This window comes from Peromyscus maniculatus, chromosome 5 (genome assembly GCF_049852395.1).
Source record: "Peromyscus maniculatus bairdii isolate BWxNUB_F1_BW_parent chromosome 5, HU_Pman_BW_mat_3.1, whole genome shotgun sequence".
Classification (NCBI taxonomy): Eukaryota; Metazoa; Chordata; class Mammalia; order Rodentia; family Cricetidae; genus Peromyscus; species Peromyscus maniculatus.
In genome coordinates this window covers 24,384,594-24,404,092 of record NC_134856.1, presented here as the reverse complement: position 1 = coordinate 24,404,092, position 19,499 = coordinate 24,384,594, and the positions used below count along the sequence as shown (strand labels likewise).

At 39.7% G+C, this 19,499-nt stretch overlaps 1 protein-coding gene across 6 annotated transcripts in view; it reads left to right on the top strand.

Annotated features, from left to right (window-relative positions):
* Positions 1–19,499, top strand: part of Inpp4b (inositol polyphosphate-4-phosphatase type II B) — a 742,657-nt gene that overhangs the window by 528,307 nt on the left and 194,851 nt on the right. For all 6 annotated transcript variants that reach the window (XM_016006370.3, XM_016006364.3, XM_076571928.1 and 3 more), the window contains 2 exons: positions 12,565–12,676; positions 18,359–18,431. In XM_016006370.3, coding sequence (XP_015861856.1) covers positions 12,565–12,676; positions 18,359–18,431 — 185 coding nt within the window. The remainder of the gene's footprint in view (positions 1–12,564; positions 12,677–18,358; positions 18,432–19,499) is intronic.

Below are 19,499 nucleotides of genomic sequence, written 5' to 3'. Positions count from 1 at the left end.
AAGTCCAAATAGGTGTCTCAAATTTAAACTATTCAAAATTGAATTCCCCCTTCCTGCATATTGCCTGCCTTTCTCCCCAAATCATATTAATTGTCATAGCTTCCCCAACTCAAGACATTCTAATTTTATCCTCTTCACTATTATAATCCATTTTTCTTTCTTTCTCTCCATCCTACCACTCAGATATCTTACAAATCATATTTTCAAATTAAACTAGACTCCGATCCACCTCGACTCTAGCGTTGTCTCTCCCAGTTGTCTTCCTGGGGCTTTACTTTCCCAGTTACCCATCACGTCTCCACTCGTAACTCAAGTTCTCGCTTCAAAGCTTACCTCAGTTCAAAATGCTCTGTTGATTATTCTGGTAGAAGGAAAATGAAAGTTCCTACTGTGGCCTGTAAAATTCTAGTCTAAACTCTTTCATAAACCTTTGTTAATGAGAGACAGGATGCTAGGATAGTCCCAAAGATCCCCACCACTAGAGAAATGCTTTGCACAACACCTTCCTCTTCTGTGTGGGTATGACTTGGGAAAATGACAGGGGAACCGTCTTGTCCATCAGTTCGGCTCTCATCCTCTGCTAGTGGTGTAGCCAATCATATACTTTATATATCAGTGGCCAGGGTACCATGTAAGATACTGTCTTAGCTAACCGGGCATGGCAAGCCTATTGTTAGCTCTGAAAAAACCAAACTACTGTGTTGGAGTTTCTTTGGAGAGACTCTTATGGAATAGAGAACTAAGCATCACTCCAACTGATAACGTGACAGAAAATGGACACCTCAATCAAACATAGCCTCAAGGGAATACATTCTCCCAGCTCTCATAGGAAGCATGTTCTTCCCTAGAGCCTCCATAAGTGAAAGAGATTGTTATACCCAGCCTGTATCTTGACTGTGACTTGCAACCTAGAACCACCTGGAAAGTCTTAATGAGGAATAGATCAGATTGGGCTCTTGACATGTCTGTGGCATGACTTGATATAGAAAGACCCAGCTCACTGTGGATAGCAACATTACCTAGGCTACATCCTAACTTTGCAAGAATGAGAAGAGGAGAGAGAGAGTGAGAGTGCAGGCCTTGGTGTATTTCTCTCTGTCCCACTCCAGTCAGGGTTTCTTTCTCTGTGTATCTCTGGCTGTCCTGGAACTTGCTCTGTAGACCAGGCTGGCCTCGAACCTGTAGATTAACCTGCCTCTGCCTCCTGGATTAAAGGTGTGTGCCACAACCATAGAGCTTCTCTCTGTTCTTGACTGTGGATGTGGTATGGCTGTCCAAAGGCCCTGAGCTTGTGACTTCCCCATGATAACCTGGAGCTGCTAGTCAAATTGGCCATTTCTCCCCACTGTTACTTTTGGTCAAGATATTTGATCACAGAAATAGACATGAAACTAGGATGGATCTCTTAGTCCTTTTTTTCCAGTGACCTGGGATCTCTGCTTTGCTGTTTTTAGAACATGGCAGCACCATTTCATTTCAAGACCTTTGAATGTTCTGCTCCCTGGAATGCTCTTCCTTCAGGGAGATGTACAGTTCAGCCTTTCTTCCTTTGGTGCTTGTTCAAATGTCATTTTAGAGACCTTTGTCCACCCCTGATTGCAAAGTAACAACCTCAACACAGCACTTCACTATCCTCCACTAACTGCATTTCCTCCAGGGGTCTGACCATCTGATATATAGCTTGTTTGTTTCTAGAATGTAATTTCCATAAAGATAAGCATTGTTGTCCTTTGCTCTGTTCCATTCCTGTGACTTGAATAATGATTAATAATACAAATAACAAGTGTTTTTAAGTAATGACTGTTTTCTATTAATTTTACATTATTTATATATTTCTATAGAATTTTTATGAATTTCAAATTACCATTGGTGGAAGATGATGCTAAATTAAAGGAGAAAAGAAAATGCCATTTGGAAAAACTGAAAGATTTTGTTAGTGAGTCTTAGAAGAATTTAAAACAAATCCAGAAGCAATTAAGCATAAGAATGTAGGTCATGAGAGCTGTTCAGTCTCAAAGTACATGTCTCCTATAATTTAAAACTCATTGAATTTCTGACTGTACAGGTTTGAAATACATTATACTTTAAAATCATTTCGCACACCATAATTCTGACCTTTGGGTTCTGGCATTCTTGAGAAATCTCTTGTACTGCCTCCTGCTATTAGAAGCTGACACAAAACTCAAAAGCACAAAAAAGTCTGATTAAAAATATGTACCTCAAAATTTTAATATTAAATACATTCTTATCATCAGCATTTAATAACTGAGTGTGCCAATTTTCCACGATTGTCATGTATGTTTTTTAGTATCCAAGTGCCTTTTGATTACCATTGTAACATTTGAAAGCCATTCACATAAAAAGTTCTGTAGAAAGAACAAAAGCTCTGCCCCAACCTTAAATATATATACATTCTTCTCGTTTAAATCTTTTTATTTTTATATTTTTCTTGTTGTTTGTGTGTACCTGTGTGGACATGTGCATGTCACAACACTTTTGTGGACCTCAGGAAAACACTCAAAAATAGGGCCTATCCTTCCTCTGTGGGGGCTTCCAGAATCAGACTCAGTTATCAGGCATACTGACCAAGCACCTTTACTCAGGGAGTCATTTCACCAGTCCCATTTTTTCCTTTCAAAAAAGTCCACATTTACTCAAGTTTAGTGGCTGTTTGTGTATTAACCCTGCACAGTCCTGGTCTTGACACCACTTCCTTCTTCTTTCAATTGGCTCTTCCTCATGTGAACCCTCCTCTCCACCCACCCTTCCCCCTACTCTTACTCAAGTGATCAATGCTGACAAGTCAACATCATAAACAAAATAAAGGCCTAGCAATAGTTTTCTTATATCTGTCTCAATGAACGCCTTTGCAGTAGATGACCGAAGGACTTAGACCCTGATCTTGGGTCACTGGTATGGGAAATTCATTGTGTGTCCTTGAATGAGCAATTTCCTATCCAATTTGATGAATTGTGGTATTATTTTTTCAGTTCATGTATGAGATTTCTAATGTCTTTAGTTACTTTAAAAGCTTAGTGCATAAGATAAAATGCATACTTTGAGTCTGCCATCCCAAGGAAATATTAAAAATTACATTTGGTTGAAATGGAAAAGAAACCCCTTTAAGATGAGGGGATTTTTTTTTTATTTTCCCAGACTAAATTGTTGTTTTGCTTTTTATTAATTTATTTTCAGAGAAGATTGCTGTCTTCCTTCTCATTTATTCAGCTTTACAACCTAATAGTGTAAAAGTGTTTGTATATTTCTGTGAATTATAACACATGATGAAGTGTGCATAACAGGACCAGAAGCAGAGTATAGGTCGGGCCACCACCACGAGGAAAGCCCTCCTGCTGCTGCTGAGCTCTGATCACCCCCCCAAAGCCACCTCTGTCCCCAAAGGGTCTATTGTCCTTTCTAGTAGATTTTTAATTTTTAAGATAGAAATTGAACAATTGGGAATCTAATAATGTCTAAAACCATAGAAATCAACTCCGTTCACTAAGTCTAATATCTAAAATTTATACAATTTTTTTTGTGTGGGTCAGGTTTCTTTTTCTTGATAAATAATATTTCATACCATGGGTATACTACCGTTTGTTGAATAATTCACATTATGTAACATTTGGGGTGCTTTCATTATCTGGTGATTATGAATAAAACTGTTAATTTTTTTTTTTTGTATACTTTTACAAGTGATTCCAAGTTTTCACTTCTTAGGATAGATGTCTAGGATTTTTGCTTCTAGCTTCCCTGGTAAGTGTTTGGCTTTCTGAGAAGCTGCTGAACTATTTCCCTGTCAGCATTACATGAGTGTCCGTCACTGTGTAGCCATGCTGGCTGCCTAAGCCATCGAAGCAGCATATCATAGCGGTTTTCATTTTCTCACGCTGTAGATCATCTCGTCACGTGATTGTGCCATGTGTACACCCTCCTTTTCAAATGTAAGTGTTCACGTATTTTACATATTCATTATTTGGGTGTTTTCTTGTTTCATTGTTGCAGAGCTCTGAGAGCGTTCTGTGTATTTTAGGTTCAAATTCTTTTTCACACATGCCACATCGGAATTTTTTTCCTACTTAAATACTTGTCCTATTAGTATTACTATTACTATTATTATTATTACTATTATTATTATTATTATTATTATTATTATTATTATTATTATTACTTTGGTTTTCCAAGACAGGGTTTCTCTGTGTAACGGCTCTGGCTGTCCTGGAACTCACAGAGATCTGCCTGCTTCTGCCTCCTGAGTGTTGGGATTAAAGGTGTGTGAGCACCACCACCCTGACCTTTTATTCTTGTAACAATCTTTCCCAGCACTGAAGTTGTCCGTTCTGACGATGTTCCAGTCTGGCTCTTTCCTCTTCTTTTTTTCCTTCTCCCCTGTCTCCTGATCCCTCTTTCCTGCGGTCTCTGCCCACCGCTTGATGTTTTAAGATAGTCATATCCTTTAGCCCAGGCTAACACGGAATTACCCATCCTCTTACCTTCATTTCCCAAATGCTGGCTTTACCATAATTAGCTCCCATATCCTGACACTTTTCTCCCTTCAGAGGACATGAATTTGGAGTCACACGTTCTTTGCTAAAGTCTGGTACACAATTTACCCTGCATCATTTTTATAAGTTCAGGTTCATGGACTACTTTATCTTTTACTAAAGTTGTGAAGTTCAAGCCGAGTGGTTTTTTTTTATTTATTTCAAATAAAGATCTTATTGTCTCAGCACCATTTACTGAAAAGACTTTTCTCTACTGACTTGCTCATAACTTTTTCAGAAACCAATTAGGCATATTGCCTTTCTTTTCTTTTATTTAGCTTTTACTAATGCATCTGGGCTCTCTTTATAGCTGTATAGTTTATATAGGTTTCTACTACATCTTGCATCAGTTCCAGCAAATATTTCACTTTTTCTCTCTCAAAGTTGTTTTGTCAATTCTCTTTCCTTTTTCTTGAACTCCATAAAATCAGTTCAAGGAAGTCACCAAACACTTGTCCTTGGACTTTTGGTCATATCATACAGAATCTGTGGACCAGGTTGGGGAGAGGTGACAACTTTAATAATTCTATATCTTCCAATCCTTTATCAATGTGTGTCCACTTATCTAGACTTTCTTTATGTATATCATTGGCATTAATAGGATTTTACCTTTTACAATTTTTGATACAGTTATGTTTCAACTTCTTATTTCCTTTGAACCTCCTATAAAGGTATTTAAAACTGTGTTTTCCAGTTGTTTATGGCTGAATGTTTGTGTGTTAACTTCTTGTCTGGAGAAACCTTCTATTCTCATTTCTATTTTCCAAGCCATGTGTCCTTTGGATCCATCCTGATATCTGTCATTCAAGTACACAAGCCTTCCTGATGATCTGTCTTAATACATCACTTCTCAGAGTCTACATCAGATCCACAGCCTGTTCCTGGGAGCCCACTAACAACATTGGAGCTCCTTTTCCTTTCCTCCGTCTTCTCCATGACCACTCTGGCTCTGCTTTGTGTCCTGCAGCTTTCCCTTGTTGGTTCTCCATCATTATTATTTGCCCTTTTTTCTGTGTACTCCCACATGAGAGGAGAACAGAAATGATGGAGATGTAAAGGGCACCATCCCACACAATCGGGATCGTTGCCCCACCTGGAGAAGCTCTCCTCTCGTAGTGTATAGGAAGGTGTGAATGATAAAGCAGACTACGAGCCCTGGTTCCATCCACTTTGATCACTGCCCCCCACCACTGTCACCATGAGGTTACAGGGATCTAGAGCACAAGAGACTGAAGAAAGAGACTCCTTCATCTTGGAGTATCAGGAGTCCTAACTTCTGTATCCTGAGCTGACAGCAGAGGTCTGGACCCTGTTTACACTAAGGATAATCTCTAAGACCGGGACTGTGTTTAGTCTAGGTCAAGGAAGATCAGAAGGGAAATGGATGCTCATAGCTGCTGGTTCGCTGATATTTGAGATTCTGACTTTCTCGTCTCATATGCCCGCTGCTATTTGCTTTCAAGACCTCAAATACTGCAGGGATTGTGCTTTCTGCACTGACTGGGTGGCTCACTCAGTGTGTGATGGCACAGTAGCCTTCCACGTTGTCTACAACTGAAATTCAACTGGCAGCCTAGAGTCTCCTGTGAACTTCAGTGTAGGCTTAGTTGCTTCAAATTCTGACAAAGGTGTTTATAATAAGTCAACCTGTTTCCTCATCTTGATGATCCATATGCCTCAATTCAAGGAAATCATTTATGTGTCACACTTACCATCAAACCAACAGCTTCTCAACTAAAATTCATTTATTTTAATTTAGTAGAGTAATATTTGCTTTTGTTGATTTATTTGATTGGAATTCCTCATGTCTGATTGGCACTTTTTTTTTTTGAGCAATAAGGAGGAATTCCAAACCAGTGAGTCTGAAACATTGATGGCCAATAGTTCCATCCTGTGCATTTTTTTGGTAACCCAAGCTTTATACTAATAATTCTATAATAATATATAACCCTGCGTTGCAGGCTTTGAGAGGAGGAGGCAAGAGGAGCAGAAGGTCACAGTCATCCTTGATTACGTAGTGAGTCCAGGGTAAGCCTAGGATCCATGAGACCTTCTCTCAAAAACAGAGAAGGGCCTGAGAGATGCTCAGCTGGTAAGAGCACACATTGCTTTTGTAGAGGTTGGGGTTCCCAGCACCCATATCAATTGTCTAAAAGCTGCTTATAAATATAGTTCCAGGGGATCCTGTACGCTCCTCCAGCCTTTGAAAGCACTGCATACATATAATGCACACGCATGCACACATGCACACACACACACACACTTATATATACATGTATATATACACTTAGGCACACATAAACACATAAATAAATAGTTTTTTTTTAATTATTAAACAATTGCTTAGTAATGAGGTAAGTCATTATAAATCAAAATACAAAGTTTTCCATAAAATTTAGCAGTTCCTGCTATAAGGTCTGGAAAGATAGATCATACTGTTTAGCCTCTGTAATTTAGATTGAACAATGGCTAAAGACTTACTATGAGAAACAAAATAAAATAATAAAAGGAAGAGTGAGGGCAGAGAGCCTGGTGTGGCTGGGATGTGAGAGGAAGACGTCAGGGAAGAAGCAGGTTCTTTGGGTAGAATGCAAGAGAAATGACGAAGCTGCTTGGTGTGTGTGTGTGTGTGTGTGTGTGTGTGTGTGTGTGTGTGGCGGGGGGGGGGGGCAGGGAGGAAACACTGGGGCTCAGTGACTGGAGGACTAGGGAAAGGTAGAAACCGGATACTTGGGGCTTGGGTTTCCAAAACCAATACTGTTTATGTGAACGAGTTGGGATTTGAAGACAGGAGGTCTGGGTATAAATTGATAGACTATAAAATAGTGAGGTCAGGAGAAAGGGAATTTGGAGTTCTAGATGGGGATGCTGGGGGCCCAGCTGGATGTATTGAATTGTGTTAGGGTTTCACAGAAGAGGGGCTGAATCCTGTAGAGTTTCTGGGGATGAGTTTCTAAAGAGAAAGATAAATGCCCCAAGGGTGACACAGTGGGGGGTGTGGGCTGTAAGACTGAGACCTGTTGGAACCTAATGTTTAACAGCTTGCTTGGAAGAGTTTTTCGGCTTTGATTATTCATGAATGTCCTACAGAATTCGGATGTCCTCAGCTATATATTCCTACATGGTCTTCTTACTTCCATGCACCCTGGGTTAATCTAACAGTATAATTATATGCACCAGAAAGACTCACTGTGTCTGCTACATATGGCCTTTGTTTGTTTTCTTGTCCGGATGAGATTTTCATTTCCCATTTCCGAGCTGCATGTCTAGATGGCTTAGATGCAAAGCATGTCTCACGGCTGCAAATCCCTGTGTATGACACCAGAACTGCTTGATATTCACAAAGCCTGACAGGGCTAATGATGGCTTTCCCCTGGATGTTTACAGAGACATTTGTTGGTTTGCATTGCAGTGGCATTTCCAGAAGAGAGGCCTTGTTTACATTTTGATGTTTAACATCTTCCGGAGTGTTTTTCTTTTCTTTTTCTTTTTGATCTGTTAAAGGATGGCAAAATAGGTAGGAAAACACTTAGAGAATGTGTGTCACTAAAAGACACACACTCCATCTTTTGCATTTCCTTCTATCTTCTAAAAATATATGCATGTTTCTGCCTGTGAGGTTGAATATTTCATTAGGAAGCATGAGGGGGTATATTTTAAAGTCAGACTTCCAAGGGCCCCCATCACTATTGCATTCATATCTCTGAAATCCTAAGTAGGAAGGGTGTATAGATTTGTGTGGCTGAAATCCCCCATTCTTTCCTTCCACAACTTGGTCACAATGAAATATTTAGGTCCCTTTGATGATGGGAAGGGAACTTGATGGTCTGATGGAAATACTGCAGGGGGCATATTCTCTGGTGCTCTTCCTGGTAGTAATGAGCCGTCAGTGCACCACATAAGAGCACATAGTCTTATCTCTTCATGTGCAGAGGGGTGGTAACACTTTAACCTCACTGCATTGCCACATGATCACTAGGGTGTACCGGGATTGCCTTTGTATTTGCTTCAACTGAAGTTGTTGTTCAGTTACTCCCCAAGTTTGGCAGACATTTGGTTTGTTTGGGGGTAAATGGAGAAGGGTAGGTAGATAAGGTAAAAGCAGGGAGGCCGCATGATGCCTGACATTGTTCTCACATGTACATCAACATGTTTGCTGCTGATGTGTATAAGGGGGTCACAGAAATGACTAGAACATGGAGCTAGAATGGTTTTTTTCCAGAACCAGTTTGAACTCTGTTTTCCAGTAAATTAAACTGAACCCAGAGAAGTAGTATGCCTTAACTCAAGGAGCTAATCCATAACTGAGCTGGGTGTAGAACTGGGGTTTCTTGGTTCCTAGTCCAAAACTCTCTTCAATATATTTTTGTAGAGATAATGATCCATTTTCAAAAATTAGAATCTGCTAGGGCTTTCATGCTGAATAATGATTAAGCTATTGTTGCTAAAACATTCTCCCTGTGAAGAGAGATGAGCTGAAGCATAGTTAAACATCATCTGAGGATGATGGATGCTGGTACACTGGCCAGTATTTCTGGTTTTGGAAGGCATTATGAAATGGCATTAAGACTACCATGTTGAAATAAAGGAAATTTTGTCTTTAGTCCTGAATCTGAAAAACAAACTAAAACATCTATTTCTAAATCTTTCAGAAGTTGTCTTGTAACGACCTCTAGGTTCATGAACTGTGACTTTGCCATCTAAGAAGTGTGTTGATGGCTGTACTCTGAGTGGAAAAATATTGTAACACAACCAAGAACCTCAAATGTACATTACAGTTTAGTTCAGTAAAGGGCTGAAGCAGGCTTGGGCGGTCATGGATTCAGTTCCTTAGTATCTAACCTGATCCACCTCTGTGTGTCACAGATCTCAAATGGGGAGGTGCACTTCTGAGAACTTCAAACAGCTACCTATGGAAAGTGATTATGGGGGAAATTAAAGCTAGAATTCTAATATCAGTAGTTTTAGCAAGAGCCTTCCTTTTATTCCACTCAGTATCTAAATGGAAGTCTATAGAGCAGTGGTTCTCAATCTCTGGTTCATGACCCATTTGGGGGGGGTGGTGTAATGACTCTTTCACAGGGTTCGCCTACCCATCAGAAATACAGATATTTACATTATGATTCATAACAGCAGCAAATTACAATTATGAAGTAATAACAAAAATAATTTTATGGTTGAGGGTTACCACAGCATGAGGAATTGTATTAAAGTGTCACAACATTAAGAAGGTTGAGAGCCACTGATATAGGAGATAATGTAGGAAACACAAAAGGCAGGTAGGTCATTGAGCAAGCAGCCAGATGCTTTAAAAGGGAACAAAAGATCAGTGAATCAGAATTTACACACACACACACACACACACACACACACACACACACACACACACACACACACCCTGTGCATTGTCTATTAATCTACCTTAGCATTTTGAGCAGGTTATCTTGCATTGCAATAGTGATTGACCTGTTCTCCACCATTAGGATTTTAAATGTCACAGCAGCACTAAGCTCCTATAGGTGCTGTGAGCATCCAAATACTCCTGAAATAAAGATGCCAAGATGCAGCCTAGGCTTTGGTCACAGTCCTTCTGTCCACTTCGGTAACCGTCTGGAGAGAATTACACTAAATGTGATGACCATGGAGACTCTATTCATGCCCGCTTGCCTGCTGCTGTACAGCTTCTAGCACCGGGTCCAAGTGGAGAGGAAGTAGAGACCTTGGTAAGACACTGGCTGGACATCTAACCTTCATCACCTCTCAAAATCTAGTCGGGAAAAGAAGGACTAAGTTCAAATGAGGAAAACTAAACATCCCATGACTGCAAACCCAGTCCTCAGGTGCCTATCTGTACACGGTGTGGATAAATCCCTTTATTACACAGCACTAGAAGAGAGACACTCATTTACCAGGTGTTCAGTCATCAGATGCAATGCGTGTGTTAGCTGAGAGAGAAATCCAGCATGTTATACATAGGCGCTACATTACTTAAAATTAGACTAGCTTAGTGTGCTCAGGCAAAAATGTTCAAATACTTCTTTTTGAGAATTAAAAGTTATTTTTTTGTGATGGGTAAGCAATTTCAGGGGGAAAGTCTGCACATCTCTAGGAAACAGTGATTCATACTACCAATAAAGGTCATGATTAAACTTTTTAACTACAGGTGTTGAAGAGTTATTCAGAGATGTGCCATTTTATGACTCGTAACGCCTTGTTTTGACATATTTAAGCAGCAAATGATAAAATGAATTACTTAAAACTATCTCAGAATTGACACTAATGTGGTTTTCTACACTATCACAGATCACAACACACACATACAAAAGCAACTGATGAATGTTTTTCTATTTTGATTTCAAAACTGGAGATGATATTTTAATTACTATTGAAATTAAAGTTATAAGAAGCGTTTATTTAATATCTTAGTAAGAAATTTGGCATACTATTTAACAATAAATCAAACTTTTCTTCTATGTGAAGAATATCTATTTTTATTTTAACGTGAGTTTAGTTGTACAAATATCACCAGGATTTCCCTATTCCAGTTTCTTTTTGTACATTTTAATTTCTACGTTTTATTTTATTAGAAGAAATAGTAACACAATTGAGCATCATTTTCACTTACTCATTCTTTAATTAGCATTTTGATGAACTACATTAATTTTCTTATTTTTTTCTAACACCTCTTATAACAAGGATATTTAGAAGGTGCTTGTTAAATTATGTACATCAATATCAAGAATAAAGTTAGACAGATTTCAGAACAGAATGCTGGCAAAGAGCATTAGTCTAACCTGAGATACTGAGCCAACAGGGCTTAGAAGGCAGTTCTAACACATCAAACCTCTGGAATGGCACAACCCCTGTTTTCACAAGGCTGAAGGGAAACTTAGTAGCATGGTGCTGGTGTTTCCATGGTGTGATGGAACCATTTCTTCAGATTTTCCTGCCTAGGGAAAAACAAAACAAAACTAGAGAATCTTCAAACTTTGTGGTTTGTTAATTTTATCTTTAGTGTGCTTTATTTTTTTTAAAGATTTATTTATTTATTTATTTATTTATTTATTTATTTATTTATTTATTTATTTATTTATTTATTTATTTATTATGAACACAGAAGAGGGAGCCAGATCTCATTTCAGATGGTTGTGAACCACTATGTGGGTGCTGGGAATTGAACTCAGGACCTCTGGAAGAGCAATCGGTGCTCTTAACCTCTGAGTCATCTCTCCAGCCCTTTAGTGTGCTTTATTATTGCCAATCGTAGTATTTTATACTGATAAAAATTATGATGATGAAAATCTTACTAATACAATCAGCATCATCACTAAATATAAATGAGCCTTTCAATTACTAATAAACATTAAGAAGATGGATGCCTAGCATTGCCGCTTTGTTCCTGGATGAGTCATTTCTGCTTTAGATTCCCACTTTTGTCTAAGATGCTCTACTACTACTACCACTACTACTACTACTAAGATGCTCGTGGTTCTGCTTCAAGCATCTTCACTTAGGTTTTCTTTGGCACATCTCTGCATTGTCTCTTGAGAAGACGATACTAAAGAATAGGAACAGAGTTACATTTTGGTGCCAGTGGCCCAGCTGTACCACTATACATAGATATTTCTTTTTGGTTTTACACAGCAGTACTTCTGTAGTAGACATGAGTTTTATCTCATGTGGTTGGGATAGAGGAGCACCAGTTTATGCTGTTGTAGAGATTTGCATTTATAACCCAGGGTTTACAATGTAGTGTAGGGTTTTGATCTCTGGCATTGTGTTCTTTCCTCTGGGGGTGCTCCTGAGAGCCCTTTGGGAGGTTCCTCTTCACATTGCAGTCCATGGTCCTACCTCATGAATTCACGAAAATGACACAGTGCTAGCGATGTGATTTGTGGTGCACGGACCAGATCTGTTTAAATTAAGTAACAGTTCCTGTTTTTCAGAAGTAAATGTGTTCCGGATGTCTTATAAGAGAGAGGATACTTATCTTAGTATTTCATTGATTTTTCACTTGCAGAACCTCAGATGGTGGCAAAGTGGTCGGCACCATAGAAGTCAGCCTTGTGAAGATGGGGGAGATTGAGGATGGGGACACCGACCACATCACGACAGATGTGCAGGGACAAAAGGTAGGATTGCAGTCAGCTCATTGCACAGATTAAATTAGAAATGATAAGTTTGGCCAGAAGCCTGTGTTGCCAACATCCTGTGGGGTTTGAAATCTCATTATTCAAAAGCTAAATGAGAAATCATCCCTGGAATCAAGGCACAATATGTGCATTTCCTCTCTGAAGCAGAGTGCCCATTTCCCCAGAGCTACTTAAAGCTTTGTGCCATTCAGAACACCTTTCTCTTCTGTGCCAGCCCCATGTTGATATGATCTCTTCTCAGCTGGAACAAAAGTGGAGATCATTGTTGCATTCTGCCATGATTACCCTGCGTGAGACACAGGGAGGATTCTGGGAAAGTGACTGCCAAGCATAGCCTGCTCTTTATTCCCAAAGACATCTTTGGAAAGAGATGCAATTCTAATTTGAATTTTATATAAAGGAGGGCATATTTAACAGGAACTTTGTATTTTATAAAATTGCACAGAGAGGGAGGAGAGGGGAGGGAGAGAGGGAGATGGAGGGACAGAGGGAGGGAGAGAGCAGAATAGAATGGAGACATAGGTCTGGAGGACAGTCAATGCTAGCAATATAATAAATAAAATAAAACAGTGTTTTTGAGGTCTGAACCTGAGGAAGATCTACACAGGCCTTTTTCTTTCTTTTCCCCTTTCTGTAATGACAGCAATAACAACAGACAATATAAACATCAGCCTAATCTTTTCCTTACAAATGTAATTTTTATTATATTAAAGCAATTAGGACACACAGTTCAGGCTTAAAAAACTTCCAAGAGTTTAACAGGAAGACATTTTATACTATAATTTTAACAACAAAATGCTTTTTCATACTATAACCTATACTTTGTATTAAATGATCATTTTCAAGGATAAAGCCTGCTGTGACTTACTTTCTAGTTTGTTACTCCTTAACGTAGAATATGTATTAGTCAGGTTTATGTAAAGGAGCAGAGCTGAAACTGATAGATTGTGTGTGTGTGTGTGTGTGTGTGTGTGTGTGTGTGTGTGTGTGTGTGTGTGTTATAAGGGTATGGTCCAGGGAGACTGACAATGGCTGTCTCACTGGAGAGGTGGGGAATTCAGCAGTTGCTCAGTCCATGCTGAGGCTGGATACCTCTGCAGTCCTGATCTGATGCCAAAGGCCTGGAGGTTCCTGGAGAGCTCTTGGTCTTTATTCATGTTGGCATGTCAAAGAAGTTGGTTCTCACATTGGGGAAGGAATGCCACAGCCACAGGACAGATGGAATTGCCAGCAAGATTAAAGGCCAACAGGCAAAAAGCAATGTTTCTTCTTCTGTGTCCAGAAAGCTCTGGGCTGCCACCAGAAGGTACAGCCCACATTCAGGATGGATATCCCTGCTTCATATAATCTGCCTGAGGACACCATCACAGGCATGCCCACTCAGCTTGTGTCTCAGTTGATTCCAGTTGTAGTCAAGCTGACAACCAAGATTAGCCAGCATAGAATGTGCTTGACGTTTGAGCCTTGTGAAATATCTACTTGGGAGATTATGTTTACCTAACATTTATAAAACATACTTATTTATTTTAAAAAATATCTAAGACTGTCTTTCAAAAACTGTTTCTCTTTTCCCTGATCAGGCTGCTATTTCCTCTTTCCCCAAATGCATTCTCCTCTCCCATCCTCCAGGGGCCTTATCAGACACTCTGACATATGCCAAGGCTGCCTTTGAAAGTAGGGCCATGACAAGTTTCTGCAGCAGATCTTTGGGGTTGTGCATTTGAGACGTCTGGCCTAGGGCTCAGTCCTTCCACTCCAGCCACGTTCCCTGGAGCACGCCACATAAAGCTCATTCTCCCGTTACCTCGGACAAAAGACAATTCGAATTCTAAACTGGGCACCAAGTACTGAAGAAAGCAGACAGGGCTGCCTGAACCTGTGACAATGACCGGGACCCCAGCTGCCATAGCATCACCCTCATGTCAAAGATGAGCTGCTTTTCCTCATCTGTCTGTCCCTGGATGGCCCTGTACTGACCAGCGCCTTGGTACCAGGCCATTACTTGAACAAAGCCTTGTAAACTGAGGGATGCTAAGTCTGTTCCAGAATGTTCTACTTTATCTCAACTGTTTACCCACTCCTGGACCTCAGTGCACTGCTATGATAAGATCGTGCAAACTGAGGGCTGTTGGGTCTGCCTTGAGCCCCCTCTGAATTCTCCTCACAGTTCACCTGCCCTGTACTCTAGTTTAGTAGTATGACAAAACTGTGTAACCAGAGAGATGCTTTTTTCAGAACTGTAGAACTTGTTACCCAGGATGCCCCACCAAAGTACCACATAATTTTTATGGGCCAGAAATGTGGATTCATAACAGATGAAATGGATTTTTTGTTTTTGATAGACATTGGCAGTCCCAGGTGTGTGTTGGAAGTTAATAGAACTCATAAATATGCCAAACATTGTTGGCATAAACTTGGTCCTGTTTGGATTTTCAGCAAATCTTGACTTTTTGTAATTTTCTTTTTTATAAAATGACTTACAGTCTTCTGCCAACACTTAAGAATATTTATGATTAAGTGATGAATGTATATTAAGTTCTCATGTATATAATATTCATATGAATTACATGAAAATAAATTTTATTTCAGCACTTTGCAACATGTTTTTAGAACGGCCAAGGATAAACTTCTCCATAGATCTTCCCACTCAAAATTGTTATAAAGTGTGTGACACCATCTGTCACCAGAGCTGATCTAAATGTATGTGGCTGGTGACTGATAAAAGATTTAGTCTAGGAGTTACTACTGAAATAATAGCCATCTTTATAGTCTACATGGTTTTGAATGGTTGGGTAGATGGCCCATTTGATAATAGCACTAGCCAAACAAGCATTTGAGATCCAGCACCCACTAAAAAGTTGAGCATGACTGTGAGTGCCTGTAACCCCAACACTGTGGACCTGGAGTAGAGACAGGCTGATCCTGAGAGCTTGCTGGGTAGCCAGCCTGGCCAAAATGGTGAGCTTCCTTTCAGTGAGAGACAGCCTCTCCAGACACCCAGAGTTCTGCCCTCCCTTCCACAGTGTGCACATGGACACACACACACACACACACACACACACACACACACACACACACACACACACAAAGAGAGAGAGAGGGGAGAAGAAATCAGTAAATAAAAACTGCATGGACTTGAAAGGAAAGAGTAGAACTCTTAGCACTATAGTTGGTGCTTCAGGAAGTGACGTGTGTCACGTGGATTGAAACCTACAAAAGGCTGTTTGCATTGGACAGTTTGGGATTCCATGACAAAGTACGTGCTCTAGGTAATGTAAAAAATAGAAATTTATTTGTTATAGTTCTAGAGTGTATAAACCTAAAAATCAGTATGCCAATTTGGTAACTTGATATTATTAGTTGATTTAACTTGATTCCTGGTGAGCAGAATTGGTTGATTTATCCTGATTCCTAGTGAGCAGTATTTGTTGATTTAATCAGTTGTGGGGGATGTTGTATGATTTTATGTCATGGATCTAAATCTCCAGAGAACTGTGAATAGTCCCTTCAAAATTAGAATGCTATTAAGTTGAGATGATACTATCTGCTTTCCAGTTTGGACGGGAGATGTGGGATGGGAAGGTCCCATTTCCATGTGTCCTTTGTCACAGATGAGGACTTTCTATTAGGTCCTCATCTGTATTTAATCGTAAAGTGGTCTTTGACGACAAAGAGCCAGTGTTGCTTCCATGGAGGAAAACAGTATCTCAGAAGAACAGTCCTGATCTCTGTGAATTCAGTATTTTGTTAAAAAGGTTCCATATAGATCGCTCTGCTGTGCTTTGTTGACAGCATGCTTCTTCAAAAGACGATGTCTCAAAACTGTATCTAATTATTTCATGGGCAGCTCTCTCTCTCTCTCTCTCTCTCTCTCTCTCTCTCTCTCTCTCTCTCTCTCTCTCTCACACACACACACACACACACACACACACACACACACACACACACTGTGGAAGAGTTTCTACACCAGTCTGAGGCCCTTAGATCTGACTTCAGCACGTAGACACCACATGCTGATATGATGATTACAGTACTCCTAAGTGATCATTTAACAGCTTTGTGGGAACTGAAAAGAGAAGAGGACATATTGGAAATGGGAGAAATGAGCCTGAAGTAACCCAAGTCTCACTGCAAGGGTCTCCAGGGGTTTGAAGAGTACCTTTCCAGCCGGGCGGTGGTGGTTCATGCCTTTAATCCCAGCATTCGGGAGGCAGAGGCAGGCAGATCCCTGTGAGTTCGAGGCCAGCCTGGGCTACAGAGTGAGTTCCAGGACAGGCACCAAAGCTACACAGAGAAACCCTGTCTTGAAACCCACCGCCCAAAAAAAAAAAAAAAAAGAAAAAAGAAAAGAATACCTTTCCAGCCTAGCTGTGAGTGAAAGAAGATAACCACAGATGACTTGTAGTTGGTTAGAAGAATCATTTAAAAGAATAAAGTCTGTAGTAACTTTTCTGTAAACTCAATACAGAAACTGCAAAACTGTATTAGCCAACTTACTGCATATTGTTAATAAATGTCACAGTCAAGGCATAAGTACTAGACAGAATTTAGTGCTATTAACAAAGACTTGGAATTTTTGTCTTCTTCTTCAAAAGTGTTTCAGGAATATGTGTATTCCTTTATTATGAGGGTTCTGTGTCTGAGCTTCTAGAAAAGACCAGTCCCTGAGGAAAGGAAGGAGTGGAAATGAGGGTGAGGGGGTGCATATTAGAGCAGATAGGAAATAGCCCAAGGAATTCTGGGTCACCTCCCTGGGAACGGGTTCTCAGGCTGTAGATGCTTCCCTGAAGCATCCGGTGGGACTTACAGATGGATAATCATTTTCCTTAGACTCTCCCAACCTAAGAACATTCTAGGCCTTTTATTTGTTTTGTTTTTGTTGACTGTTAATATCTGGCATGCTTGCTGTGGAAATTCTCCCTGCTTTCTCTCCTCTTTGGCAGGAGAGGAAGGAACATTAGTCTCTCACCAGCCTCTTGGGGCTGGAAGGGGTTTGTTTCTTCTATCAATTACAGCTTCGTAGGAGGATAAGTGAGGACATGTTCAGGACACTGTCGCCTGCTGTGCTTTGGTGGCTGGGGACAAGTGACTGTCCTCTTCTGTGCCTTCCTCTCCTTCTATCTAGAGAATTCTTAGTTCCAGATGTTCTCAACTCTCAATCATTGGCTTTGCAAAGCAGATTATCTTAATTTATGAGCTAGAGACAAAGAATATCTGTTTGTCCTATAAGTGAGATTATTCAATATGCTTTTGTTTTAGTTTGATGTTTCCTTTACTTAAAATATAGGTAATGACATGCTGAAATTTACCAATGTGAAGGGAATGTAAATATTTGGGTCCTTGACTCACTTTCCTAAGGTTGTATATTTTATTTTTGTACTGAGCGACAGTCATTTTTTTCTTTTTAGTTATTCCTTGAGTGCCCTTTAATCAGAACGAAAGTGGACTCTGTAATTACTCAGTCCAAGTGTATTAGATATAGACATGAGCAAATGGTCACAGTTTAAGCAAACAATACATTCAAGATGAAGTTAGAAACAATTTGTTTAAAATTCTTGAAATCACATGTAGAGCTCCATGTTGTTGCAAACAAAAGTAAATCATTTAGTTTCTCATTTCATTATTTTAAAGTGTGATTAATTTTTTTCTATTAATTCCTAGTGTGCGCTAGCATATGAATGTACAGCACCAGAAAGTGTGAGCGGAAAGGACAACTTGCCTTTATTAAATGCAGGTATGTAACTCAACTTTGGATACTTGCATTAATGCTATGTGAACACATACATTTTCATTTCCTGTGGATTCTATGATGCTGAACTTGGGCAGCATCCTCTCAGAGGCACTCCTGAGTACTGAGTTCACACCGTGCTTGATGGAATAAAACATAATGAATTATCAGTTTTCTCTTTTCATGGAGGTGACAGGTTTGAGGGTGACCATCCACTCATTTCTGAATATATTTCTAAATGTCTTAATCTAGGCAACCTCAAGGAATGTGCAGAATGTAAGATGTCACCTTACACTAGGCAGAATGAGGCCACTTGAGTCAGGGCCCTAAGGGTTAGAGTTTCCAAATTTAAAAAACCCAAAGTACACATTAGACAGATAAGAAGTGCATTGTGCAGATGATAAAAAAGTTACTATGACTTTGGCCTATGTGTTCCTGTCTTTCCTTGTCTTTATTTATCTATCTAAATTCAGCAGCTTTGGCATGAACCTGGTTAAATTCCCCCGTGGGAATTTTAATCTTTAGACAAAGGGAGCTATTGGCATTCTTCTCTAGGCTTGCATTAATATAGTCTATGCAACTTGGCAGCGTGGAGTGAGTTATGGATCCTTACTGAGTGTGAGAGAATGTCATATCTACAATCTTCCATTTATAACTCTAGAGGTGTTTTTCACTATTCAGGAAATTCTCTTGTCTATTGTAAAATGCAAAAACTGTTGCCTGAAGGTCTCATCCTTTCCCTGGCTTGTTGATGCTGCAAAGTTGAACGTGTGTGTTGGGAATCTGGGGATCTGAGGGCAGCAGAGAAAACTCAAGGAGGAGCCTATAGGTCACAAAAAAAAGATCTGCAAGTACCTTAACTATGTGAGAAAACAAGACCCTAGAAGCAGAGCAAGCTTCATGCATGTGAAGCTCTGATAAAATTGCATATTATAATTATATAATTCATACAATCAAGTTGGAAATATGTTGTTGGTTCCTTTTTGTTGCTGTGCTAAAACATAATCAGAAGTAACTTAAGGAAAGTTTTTGGGGGCTGATGGTTCCAGAGAGGGAGGAGTCCATCATGGTGGG